General features: G+C 53.6%; 2 protein-coding genes across 2 annotated transcripts; one reads left to right on the top strand and one right to left on the bottom strand.

Annotated features, from left to right (window-relative positions):
- The first annotated feature begins 1,940 nt into the window (after positions 1-1,940).
- On the top strand, positions 1,941-4,156 carry LOC428720 (testis-specific serine/threonine-protein kinase 6-like). The gene has a single exon (XM_426278.5). The coding sequence runs from the start codon at positions 2,907-2,909 to the stop codon at positions 3,735-3,737; it is 831 nt and encodes a 276-aa protein (XP_426278.1). The 5' UTR covers positions 1,941-2,906; the 3' UTR covers positions 3,738-4,156.
- A 2,881-nt stretch (positions 4,157-7,037) lies between these two features.
- Positions 7,038-10,950, bottom strand: LOC121110664. Its single transcript, XM_040700168.1, has 4 exons — positions 10,210-10,950; positions 9,735-9,848; positions 8,116-9,432; positions 7,038-7,814 (listed from the first exon to the last, which is right to left on the bottom strand). Exons 1-4 carry the CDS (start codon positions 10,288-10,290, stop codon positions 7,434-7,436), a joined length of 1,893 nt encoding a protein of 630 aa, XP_040556102.1. The 5' UTR covers positions 10,291-10,950; the 3' UTR covers positions 7,038-7,433.
- Positions 10,951-11,740: the final 790 nt, after the last annotated feature.

The following is an 11,740-nucleotide window of genomic DNA, read 5'->3' as shown; positions in this document are numbered from 1 at the left end:
GAATAAAGAATTTCCTCCTTACCTCTGACCTGTATTTCCCCTCTTTTAGTTTAAAGCCATTTCCCCTTGTCCTATCTCTATCAGACCATGCAAACAGTCCCCCTCCTACTTATAAACTCCCCTCAAATTCTGGAAGGCCACAGTGCGGTCTCCCTGGAGCCCCCTCTTCTCCAGGCAGAACAAGCCCAGCTCCCTCAGCCCTTCCTCAGAGGAGAGGTGCTCCAGCCCTATGAGCATGTTTGTGGCTTCCTCTGGACCCACTCCAACAGCCCCACATCATTCTTGTGCCAGGGGTCCCAGGCCTGGGTGCATTGCTCCTGATGGGGCCTCACAAGGGCAGAGCAGAGGGAGACAATCCCCTCCCTGCCCAATGCCACCCCTCTGTTGATGCAGCCCAGGACACTGTTGGCCTTCTGGGCTGCAAGTGCACACTGCTGGCTCATGTCTGGCTTTACACCCACCAGGACACGCAGGTCCTTCTCTGCAGGGCTGCTCTCCAGTTCTTCACCCCATCTGTACACATATCTGGGATTGCCCCGACAAGTTCAACACAATGCACTGGGCCTCGTTGAATATGGTTAGGTTTGCGTGGGACCACAGTTCAAGCCTGTCCAGGTCCATCTGGATGGCATCCCTTCCTTTTGTTGTACCACCTGCACCACTCAGTGTCGTCAGCGATCGTGCTGAGGCTGCATTTGACCCCACTGTCTGTGTCACTGATAAAGATGTTGCAGAGCACTGCTCCGAAGATGAACCCCCCACAAACATCACACGGCCGCGCAGCGCTTCCGGCACGCAACCGGAAGCGGACCTGAAAGAAAACCGGAAACGGAGCCGGAAAAAGAACCGAGAGGGAAACCGGAAAAGGCGGGGCTGGGCGGAACATCCCCTGTAACGCCGGGAGGACTGACGTGCGGAGTCTGGGGCTGATCCTTACCGCCTTGCGGTCCGGCTGCTCGCCTCCCAGGGGCACCTGCCCCTGGCTTACCGGCAGCTCAGAGCAAGGCAACTCCGAACCAAGCGGTAGTTTAGAAAGCTGACGTTGGTTTATTGCAGCGCGGGGTGCGCAGTGCAGTTCTCCCCCCAGCGTGCACGCCGAGGGACGGGAGCACGCTCTTTATGTGCATTATAAAAATAAATAGCTGTCTAGTCCGAGAGGAGTGCCCGCCTTTTGCCAGCACTCGGAGCACCTCGGCGTGCGTGTAGGGTGTCCTTCCCCCAGCCTCCTTCCCAGGCAGTGTCCCTGTGATCAGATGGGCAATAAGGAGGAACCGAGAAGGGTGCTGCTTGGTGACTCTCAGTGCAGGCCCTGCACAGGAACTCCATCAACGTTCTGGCCCTCGCAGCTTGCCTGTACAAATGGCATCCACAGAGGGAAAACTGTGCTTCTGAACCCCAGCCTGGACAGCAGATGAGACTCAGTGTGATGATTGCTTGCCCGTAGGAGCCAGGGAACAGCAAAGCCCCCCCATTACACATAAGTAGTTATGGATGCATGATTCAATTATTTTCCTTCCTTCAGGGGACTTTCAAAACACTTTACAAGCTGGACTCATGACAAGGCTCTCATTTTCTATGAGGACAGGCTGAGAGATGTAGTGCTCCTTAACCAAGAGAAGGTTCCAGGGGGACCTTATAGCGGCCTGTCCGTACTTGAAGGGGACCTGCAGGAAAGCTGGGGAGGGACTTTTATGCAGGCATGTAGCGACAGAACAAGAGTAAGTGGTTTTAAACTGGAAGAGGGTAGATTTAGACTAGATACTAGGAAGAAATTATTTACCATGAGGGTGGTGAGACGCTGGAACAGGTTTCCCACAGTTGTCATGGATGCCCCCTCCCTGGAAGAATTCAGGGCCAGGTTGGATGGGGCTGTGAGCAGCCTGCTGTAGGGGGAGGAGTCCCTGCCTATAGCAGGGTGGTTGGAACTGGATGATCTTGAAGGTCCCTTCCAACCCAAACCATTCTGTGATTTTTTGATTTTCATTGGCCTTTGGTCGAGGCTTAATTCTTTTCAAAACCTATTTGCTTAATGAAATACATCTTCAAAAATAAAAAATGTCCTTTGGCTTTGCATGGCTATTTTGTGGCCCTAAGCTTCTTTTTAGTTAGAAAGAAAATGCATGCTCCACAGGAAGGCGAAGCTCCTTGAGCAGCACAAAGCAGACATGGCTGTTCTTGAGAACTAGGAAAGCTGCCAGCAGAGGAAGGAGCCACTCCTGGTGAACCCCAGCTTACAGCAAGAGAATGCCTCGCTGTTATCGTTTTTATCATTTTTTGATAAAATCAGGGGAGCACAACTCAAAGAAGTTCAAAAAGCTGTTTCTTCTGAAAGACCAGGCTCCCCATCCACACCATGCCAACTTGGAAAGCCCACCTTGAAAAACCACTTCCTGCACTGTCATAATCAAAAACTAAATATTGACATCCAGCCATGGTGGTCTGTAATTAGAGGTGGTACATATCACTCTCTGGTGCCATTCTGTGTAGTTCTGATTTTAATACAACCAGTATTCTGCAGAAAATAGCTATGGGTCCCCAAAGTGATTATTTGCTCCAGAACACTCGCATTTAAACTCTTATCATCAGACAATCCTTGTTCTGAAAACTCGAGAGCAGAAAAAGTTTATATATATATATATATATATTCATATATATTCATATATATATATGAATATATATATGTTCAGTACTGGGAGTTCTCCCAGTATGTATGCATGACAAGCTGGGACACCCAAGAACAGTGTGGACCCGTCTGATCATGTTGACATCACAACCATAGTGAGGCACTGCTCCACTTCATCACAACGCCTGCGTGGACCCTCAGCCCCACAGGGCACCTGTGGGACCATTGCAGGTGGGTGAAGGTCGACTGTGGACACACTTTCATCCCATCCAGACCAGCTAACATGCCAAACACTGATGCAGACAAGAAGCTACTGCACAAGCTGGGTTTCATGCTGGGTGAGACCTTAGGAGAGGGTAGGTTCTCCAAGGTGAGGGCGGCCACCTCCACCAAATATACAGTTCCCCTAGCTATCAAGATGGTGAACAAGCGACGGGCCTCCCCAGAATTTGTGCAGAAGTTTCTGCTCCGGGAGCTCTCCATCCTGCATGAGCTCGATCATCCCAACATTGTGCTCATCTTTGAGATCTTTGAGCTGACCAACGGGATGGTCTACATCGTGATGGAGTCAGCAGCCACCAACCTGCAGCAGTGGCTGCAGCAGCTGGGCAAGCTGCCCTGCGTCCCCGATGCCCGGGACATCTTTGTGCAGGTTGTGGGGGCCGTGCACTACCTCCATGACCGGAACATCATACACCGTGACCTCAAGTGTGAGAACATACTGCTCAGTGCTGATGGCCGCCAGGCCAAGATTGCTGACTTCAGCTTCAGTAAGGAGATGAGCAGCTACCCAGAACTGAGCACCACCTTCTGTGGAACAGAAGCCTACATGGCCCCGGAAATGTGGCTGCATTACCCCCATGATGCCAAGAAGTTGGACATGTGGAGCCTGGGGGTGGTCCTTTTTGCCATGGTGACTGGCTACTTGCCCTTCCACGGCTGCCTCTGCAACATGATCCGGCATCAGGAGGATGGGGTCCTGCACCTGAGGGGGGTGTCCCTGCTGCTGGAACCCTGCCAGGCCCTCATCATCCAGTTGCTGCAGTTCTTCCCATCCTCCCGGCCCAGTGTGGAGCAGGTGGCCAGCAACAGCTGGCTGAAGGGAAATATCTAAGGGGGAATCCTCCCCAGAGACTGTGTCGGGACAGTCACCTTTTGGTGCAATAAATGCTGCTGAGGAAAAGCTCTTGAGCAGTTTGAGTAGCAGGGTGTGGATGGGATTAAACTTCAAGTCCCGGCGAGACTTGGTCAAGAACTTGGTCAAACCCCTTCGCAAAGAAGATGAATAAACCTGCCATTGGCTAGGCTTCAGGCTCTGGTAACTGTGTTGAGTGAGGGGTGAGAGCACACCACAGAGCTGATGGACTAGAAGTGGCTGTCTGAACAAATAGGGGGGGCAGGCCCAAGCTCTGATCCAGCTTTGGTAGCCACCTACCTATGCGGAGATTTAGATCACACAGGAATACTCAAAAAGAAAAAGAAAAAAAAAAAGAAAAAGAAAAAAAAAAGGAAAAAAAAAAGAAAACCCTCACAGCAGAATATTTACAGTCAATCCAACAAATCCAACAGCATTACCGAGCCAGAAGTTTTGGGGTGGCTTTCAGATCCATGCCTTAACTTCAACCACATCTTGCAGACATGGCGTCGTGACAGCATTTGAAATCTCTGCCAAGAGATACTGGCTGAGAAATTGGCCACAGAGGCAATCAACCTAGCAATCACAGTCACTCCCATGGCTCTGTCTTTTCAGGTGCTTCTGTTGTGAAGAACAGAAGTCAACAGCAGCCAAAATGTAATTGCCAGATACATGCATTGCTTGCTGTCCCATGTTTTCATGGGTCTATGCTCACCCTTGCAAACTCAAACTCATTGCAAAGTCTGTGTGTCTGCAAGAGAAAAAACAGCTGTCTTCTGGTAGCCTGGAGGCCGCCAGCCCAACGTTCCTGCTCCAGGCAGAGACAGCTCTAGGAGCAGACCATGGCACTTGGGACTTGCTTGGGATTTCGCCAGGTGGAAAGTTGGGAACCTCCCGGGGTGGAGCTAGAACAGCTGATGGGGGCAACCGTATCATGGGCTGTGGGTGCCCTCTTGTCTGTGTTAAATGTAGTTAGGTAATCTGGATCCTTTATTCAGAGCTGGGAAAGAAACTTCTGCTTTTTTATGTTCTTATGAATTCTTATGCTCAGTTCTTATGAATTTGTGAGATGAAACAAGATGGATTTGGAAGGAGTTGGAGAGAGAATTCAAATCTTTCCGGGCTATTAACATTGCTGAATTTATTATCAAACTAGAGCCACAATCTGATCCAAGGTCTGAAAACCAGAGAAGTATTAAAGCGCAGTTGTAGAATCAAATAGGATCACAGAATGGCTTGGGTTGGAAGGGACCTGACACAGATCAATGCATATCTCGCCTCCTCAGACTGAGGGAGGGGCCCAATGAAATTGACCTGCCATTGCTGGAGAGGATTGTGTCCTCTAGCAAAATGGGCTGTTGTCTCGGGCAATGGTCTCGGTCTCATCTTGGAGCCAGTGTTGCAGACTCAGCATGCCTGGACAATATCAGATAGTTGTATGGGCAGCCCCTATGCTTTAGCAGTTGCCCACATTGTCTTTTGTCCAGCATGCCACAGCTTCTGATGTAACAAACAGGCGATGTTCTTGGATGGTGAATCCTTAATCCATTGGACTCGAGCCGGCGTCTCAGCTTCATCGTTTTCCGGTGACTGTAGAGGTTGGTGGCCAGAAACATGGTAGACATGTATGGTCCTGGGTTTAACCACATTCCATATGTCTAACCACATATCTCTGCCCCACACTGGTTGGGCATGAGTAGTCCATTCCTGGGTGGCCCACTGTGCAATCCAAAGAGTGAGCTCCCAGTACACAGCCCAACTATCTGTGCAGATATTCAGCATACCATCACCAGGTTCCTTGCTTATAACCATCCACACAGCTCGCAGTTCTGCCCATAGTCTACTCTGACCATCCCCATCTTCAAACCAGACTGTTTCAGCGGACGGATGGTATGCCACTGCTTTTCACTTGCTCGGGTTGCCCTTGCTGGACCCATCTATATACCAGGAATCTTCCAGAAACAGGATATTTCCCTTCATGAATGGGATTCTTCCCCAGTGAAGCAACCGTTGTCTCTTCTGGCACATCTCTATGATATGTCACTGGGCCTAGGATCTTCTGAAGCTCTTCTTTCAAGGGTGATGAAGACAGACTACTTCTCTGGCTGTGACAGCCAACCCATCGTGCCACTGTCTGTGCTTGGGCCACCTCTGTCTTAGGAAGGTGGGTAAGATTTTCACCCCCCACTGAATTGGTAAGGTCATCTTAACTATAACTTCAGCTGTTTGGGCTATTGGCTCTACTGCCTGTAATGCAGAGTGGGCAGCCAGTAACTTTTTCAATCATACTGGACCTCTTCTGCTCCATGCCAGCAGCAGGCCCCTTGGCGTAGGAAGCAGCATCTCTGGCTCGTGTGGCAGGCAGAAAACAGCAAGAGGTGCATGTGATCGTTCTGTATCCCTGTTTACTTCCACAGACAAGGGGAAGTGTCCGTGGGGGTGTCCGAACGCTGCTGGGTCAGAAAACCACAGAGCCATAAGGGCTGGAAGGAACCTGCGGAGCTGCCCCAGTCCAAACCCTCCCCCCCCCCAGCTTCGATACTTTCCTGCAGCAGCGCCACAGGAGCGCACCCGGGCGCATTTGAGGCGCACCTGACAAGGAGCCCCTCCCCCTCCGGGCAGCTGTGACTGGGCGCTCCGGCCGTCCAGGCCCGCACAGCCGCCCCACACCTCCAAAGCGGCGCTCGGCCATGGCTGCACCAGTGCGCTGCTAACCGGCCAGGGCTGCGAGGAGGGATCAGGGAGGGTGCGAGCAGCGCTGAGGCCGGTGGTGGCGACTGGTTGGATGTGGCCGTGCTTTCCCTTGGCAGAAGGGAATTGCAGAACCGGTTCCAAGACTGATGGAAAAATCATCAGGTTTTTGGTGTATGTGCGGTTCCAAATTCAGTCGACAGAAATACAAGACCTGCAGTACAAGGTGGTGGGGTGGTTCCGGGGCTCCAGGTGCTGCAGGAGCTGTGGGCCCAGCCTGGCCCAGCCGTTCTGCCGCTCGCAGCACTGGGGTTCCTTTCTTGTTTTGTTGTGCTTTTGAGGGCGGCTGCATGCAGGTGGAGCGCTGCCATCTCGGCTCTGCTCCGGGTGCACTTCAGGCACCGGACGGATAGGTGCAGGGATCCATCAAGCAGCACAGAGTGCAGCACACGTGAAACAGCGTCAGCTGAGCAAGCAGTGGCTTGTATGTTGTTGTCAGTTGTTTTGCCGTGGATGAACAAAACTCTTCTGGTCCGCTGTTTAGTTCAATTAGCGCTTCAGAGACAGAACAGTAGGTTTCTGTACTTGCAGCCAAGATTCTCTCGGCTCCCTTTGCTTCCTGCCGCAGCCTCGATGACGCTTCTTCACCGATTTCAAACGCTCCACATACCTGGCAGTGTCCTTCTGTGCACCACAGAGGTGTCGGCTGTAGGCCAGCCTTTGAAAGTGCTTCCGTTTCAGAATTTCCAATTCACATGGAACCTCCTGAGCATGATAGTACTTCGGCATAAGTTTCCCTGTGGGCCCCCCTGTGCCAAGCTAAGCCTGCTGAGGATGCAGGAAGGGTGTACTGTGAGGTGGGGGGGTTAATTCTTGAGGTGCTGTCTTGCTATGACCTGTGATGATCGCTCAGGGTGCTGCACAGCTACTTGGGGGCCAGCAGCCAGCTCTGAGAAGTTGCCCGGTGCTGGTGGCCTGACACGGCTACTCTTCCTGTCTTGTGATGCAGCAGCAGCAGCAAACCCTGAACAGACACCCAAGCGCCCTCCTGAACAGAGCACGCCGTGGCTGGCGCTCACCTTGAGTCCCGCAAGCAGGCGGGAGAGATTCTTGTTGGCCAGGGGCCTCGGGCACAAAGGCCTTTTCCATTCCTCTGCCACTAGAGGCAGAGGCTGCTGCTTGCAGATCAGGCAGCTCGCAGGTGCCACTAGCAGATGTTGGTGTCTCAGCTACTGGCACGTGCTGTGGTGCGGCTGTCTGAGCCACTGCCTGCTCTGGCAGAGGTAGCAAGCTGGATACGCTGTCTGTGTATTCCTGTGAGACACTTCCGTGGGACAGTGTCTCACTGTCTTCCAGCTTGTTCATCTGCAAGAGAAGGCAAGGAGAATGAAGAAGTTACTTGGGACGTTTCCCTGTGTTGCCCTCCGTGGCTGTGCTGCAAATGCTCCTACAACTCGGCCTTATGGCACAGTTGCATGGGCCGCTGCCACTGTGTTCCACAGAGCTGGCCAGGAAGAGAGCAGCTCCTTGTGTGGCACCTGCTGGGCCTGAGGGCTCCCCACAGCAGCCCCTGCCATGCCCCAACAGCCAACCACACTTAGTGCGGCTCAGTCTGACAGGGTCGGCCCACCTGTCTCCTCCAGCACATCCCACCAGCTGGACTCACCAAGGCCTGGGCTGTGTCCTCCAGAGAAATGGCACAGGCTGTGGGGTCGTGCAGACAAGGCCTCTGGCTCTCATCCCTCGCAGCTGTGCTCCGTTCACTCAGGAGAGGAGAAGCTGAAGCATTCTCTTCTTCCAGTGTTGGTGTGGGCGCTAGTGTCCCATGGCCATCATCCCAGGCACCACCAGCCAAGGCAGAAGCTTTTGCCTTGGCATCTGTGTGCCTTGACGCAGGAAGAGCTGTGCTCTGTGCCTGGCCATCTGACTCTCCTGAAGCCTCTGTGTCTGTGATGCTGGAAGAGCCAGGCGTTTGCTGAGGAGGAGCCTGTGGGCCCTGGCAGAAGCCTGTGATCCTGGGGTTGACCCAGTGGGTTTTGATCTTTGGCTCTTCATCACCACCTTCTTCCAGCTCCTCCTCCTCTGCCATGTCCTGTGGCTCATAGTGTGAAACACACGGGACTTCCTGCCCTGCTCTCTGCTTCCTCAGCTTCTTTATCTGCCTAGTTATTTCCCAGAAGTCAGCTAGGCTTTGCCCAGTATGGGCCGCGCAACTTCTACCCATCTCCTTCAGAAGCTCTGTCTTCGATAACAAGCTCTTTTGACATTGCCCTCGAGTCTCATGGTGCACCCACATCCTAGCCCCTACCACTTGGCACGGGATGCATGGATTCAGGACTGCTGAGTGCTGACTAGCCCAAATCCCTTCCTGGTGCCCTGGCGTGTAGCCCCTGCCTGAGGAAGCTGGCACAGCTTCTCTGTGGGCAGCCACTGCTGCTATATGCACTTGGGGATCAGGCCCTGATTGAGGAGTGACGTGCACTCTGTTCGTGGCCTCCTGGGGCTCGTCTGCTTTTGCTTCTCCCGCTGCTTGCTGGGCTTGTGTCAGGTCCTGCTGTCTGAGGCATACAGCAGCAGTTTTTGTCTGGACTTGTGGCAGGAGGGATTGCACAGTGTCCTCCACTGCTGTGTCACTGACGGCTGGGCTTGGTGGAGCACATTTCTGTTTGCCTGGCCTTGCTTCTTCATCCTGTTTGCCAAGGCTGTCCAGAGCAGTTGCACAAAGCTTCTCATGGCCTGGGGCTTCAGGCACAAAGGCCTTTTCCATTCCTCTGCCACTAGAGGCAGAGGCTGCTGCTTGCAGATCAGGCAGCTCGCAGGTGCCACTAGCAGATGTTGGTGTCTCAGCTACTGGCACGTGCTGTGGTGCGGCTGTCTGAGCCACTGCCTGCTCTGGCAGAGGTAGCAAGCTGGTTACGCTGTCTGTGTACTCCTGTGAGACACTTCCGTGGGACAGTGTCTCACTGTCTTCCAGCTTGTTCATCTGCAAGAGAAGGCAAGGAGAAATAAGTTACTTGGGATATTTCATTGTGTTGCCTTCCATGGCTGCGCTGCAAATGCTCCTGCAACCTGGCATTGTGGTGCAGCTGCACGGGCCACTGCCACCCTGCTTCACAGAGCTGGTCAGGAAGAGAGCAGCTCCCTTCTCTCCTGGCTCAGTCTGTCTGCCATGGGCACAGCCCGGCTTTCTCCTCTAGCATGTCCCAACTGCTTGTCAGCTGCCTGCTTGTCAGCAGCTGGCAGGGCTGCCAGAGCCGCTCCACCTGTTTCCCTGGGGCTCCCTACCTGTGCCTGGTGGCTGCCACATGGATATGGCAGCGGCAGCAGCCTGTCCTCGTGGAGGCTGGATTCTGGGCTCTGGCTGCCTGCTGTCATTGTGTGAGGTGGCCTGCGGATCACCTGCGGGGAATAGAAGGAGAGGGATTGAGGCACCCATACTGGCCTGACAGCACCCATTGTGCCATGGGGCCTGGGCCCGACATGAGGCCAGGCAGCTCCTGGTCATGGATGGCAAAACTGAGCGTGGCCAAGCTGCTCTCTGCCCCTCGTCTCTAAGCTTCTGGGGCCACATGGGCCTTGGCTTTCCCAGGCATCTTTGGCTCTGTGTGGAGATATTCCCAGGTGTCAGGAAGCTCAGTGCTCAGGATGTAGGTGCTTAGGGCCAGCTGGCCAGCTCTCCCCAACACCATGCTCCTCCTCCTGCTGCTCTCCACACCATCCTGTCATGCTGCTGGTCTCTCCCTCACTCCCTGAGCCTCACCTGGTGGTGCTCCTGTATACCTGGCAGCCCTTTGTTGGGCTGGGAGTGAGCCTTAGGCTCCTCTTCCTTCGGCATCTCCATGTCCTTGTCTGGAGACCAGAGAAAGACACCCAGGGGAGCTGCTGCCTCCTGAGAGAACTGCTCTCCTCAGAGTGGGCACCCTGAGAACTCTCGCCCTGGACGTTGTTGCTGTGGTTGCTCTTTCATGTCACAGTGGCCTTTGGGCATGGTGCCGCTCACGCATCACAAAGCCCTGGCGGTGGCTGTGGGCCCACAGAGGCCCATGTGCTAGCAGCTGCCCTAGGGGTAGCAGCTCTCACGCCCACAGGAAGGCATGGGTCAGCAGGGCCCCCTGTGTTCTTCTGCCATGCTTCCCCTTAGTCAGCCTGGTGGTCCTCCATGGGCCCTCTCCCATAACTCCAGCACTCTCATGTGCTGGGCACCTGAGACCGGGCACAGCTCTCTCAAGGCCGTCTGTGCTGGTGAAGACTTTCCACCTAAAGCATGTCCCATGTCACCAGGACGCTGCCCTCATCCAGCAGTGAGCCTCCAGTTGCACTCTATTCCTGTTTTTGGAGCTGCCAGTTCCCACTGTCCTGGGATCTGCGGCCCTGTTAGGACTAGCATTCACCTTCTCAAGCCATCTCTTGTCATAGAATCATAGAAGCACAGAATGGCCTGGGTTGAAAAGGACCTCAAAGATCAAGTTTCAACCCCCCCTGCCATGGGCAGGGTCGCCAATCAGTAGACCAGACTGCCCAGAGCCACATCCAGCCTGGCCTTGAATGCCTCCAGGGACGGGGCATCCACAACCTCCTTGGGCAACCTGTTCCAGTGTGTCACCACCCTCTGTGTGAAAAACTTCCTCCTAATATCTAACCTAAAACTCCCCTGTCTCCGTTTAAAACCATTCCTACTTGTCCTATCACTATCCACCCTTGTAAACAGCCATTTCCCCTCCCGTTTATATGCTCCCTCCAAGTACTGGAAGACCACAATGACGTCTCCCTGGAGCCTTCTCCAAGCTAAACAAGCCCTGATCCCTCAACCATTCTTCATAGGAAAGGTGCTTTAGCCCTTTGATCATCATAGTGTCCGCCCTCCCTTTCCTGCGTTCACCCTGGAAGCTGGTATCTTCAGCCTGTCTCTGGTTCTCAGTGTCAACAGAAATACATTACCTGCTAATGGAGCATATGGAGTTGCAATCAGGTGTTCTACTCAAAAAACTTGATCAGGTCTCTTCTACTGGAGAAAAACATCCCCCGCTCCACAGTCACGCCTTACTCACGCCATGACCGCTTGGCAGTACGCACGTGTGAGCAGCTGTTTTCAAGGATGAAGCACAGCAGGAATACAACTTGATCCAAAATCTCTGAGCAGCACCTTGAGAGCTCCCTGAGAACTGCTGGGATGGCCATTGAGCCCGAGTGATGCCTTGGTTTGTGGGAAACCGAGGCAACCCCTCTTCACTCAGAGCGGCCTGGGCAAGCCAAAAGGCTGGGTGCCCATGGATTAGCCGCTGTCTTCCCAC

This window comes from Gallus gallus, chromosome 4 (assembly GCF_016699485.2).
Source record: "Gallus gallus isolate bGalGal1 chromosome 4, bGalGal1.mat.broiler.GRCg7b, whole genome shotgun sequence".
NCBI lineage: Eukaryota > Metazoa > Chordata > Aves > Galliformes > Phasianidae > Gallus > Gallus gallus.
The sequence above is the reverse complement of the archived record's forward strand: the minus strand, read 5'-3'. Positions and strand labels throughout refer to the sequence as shown.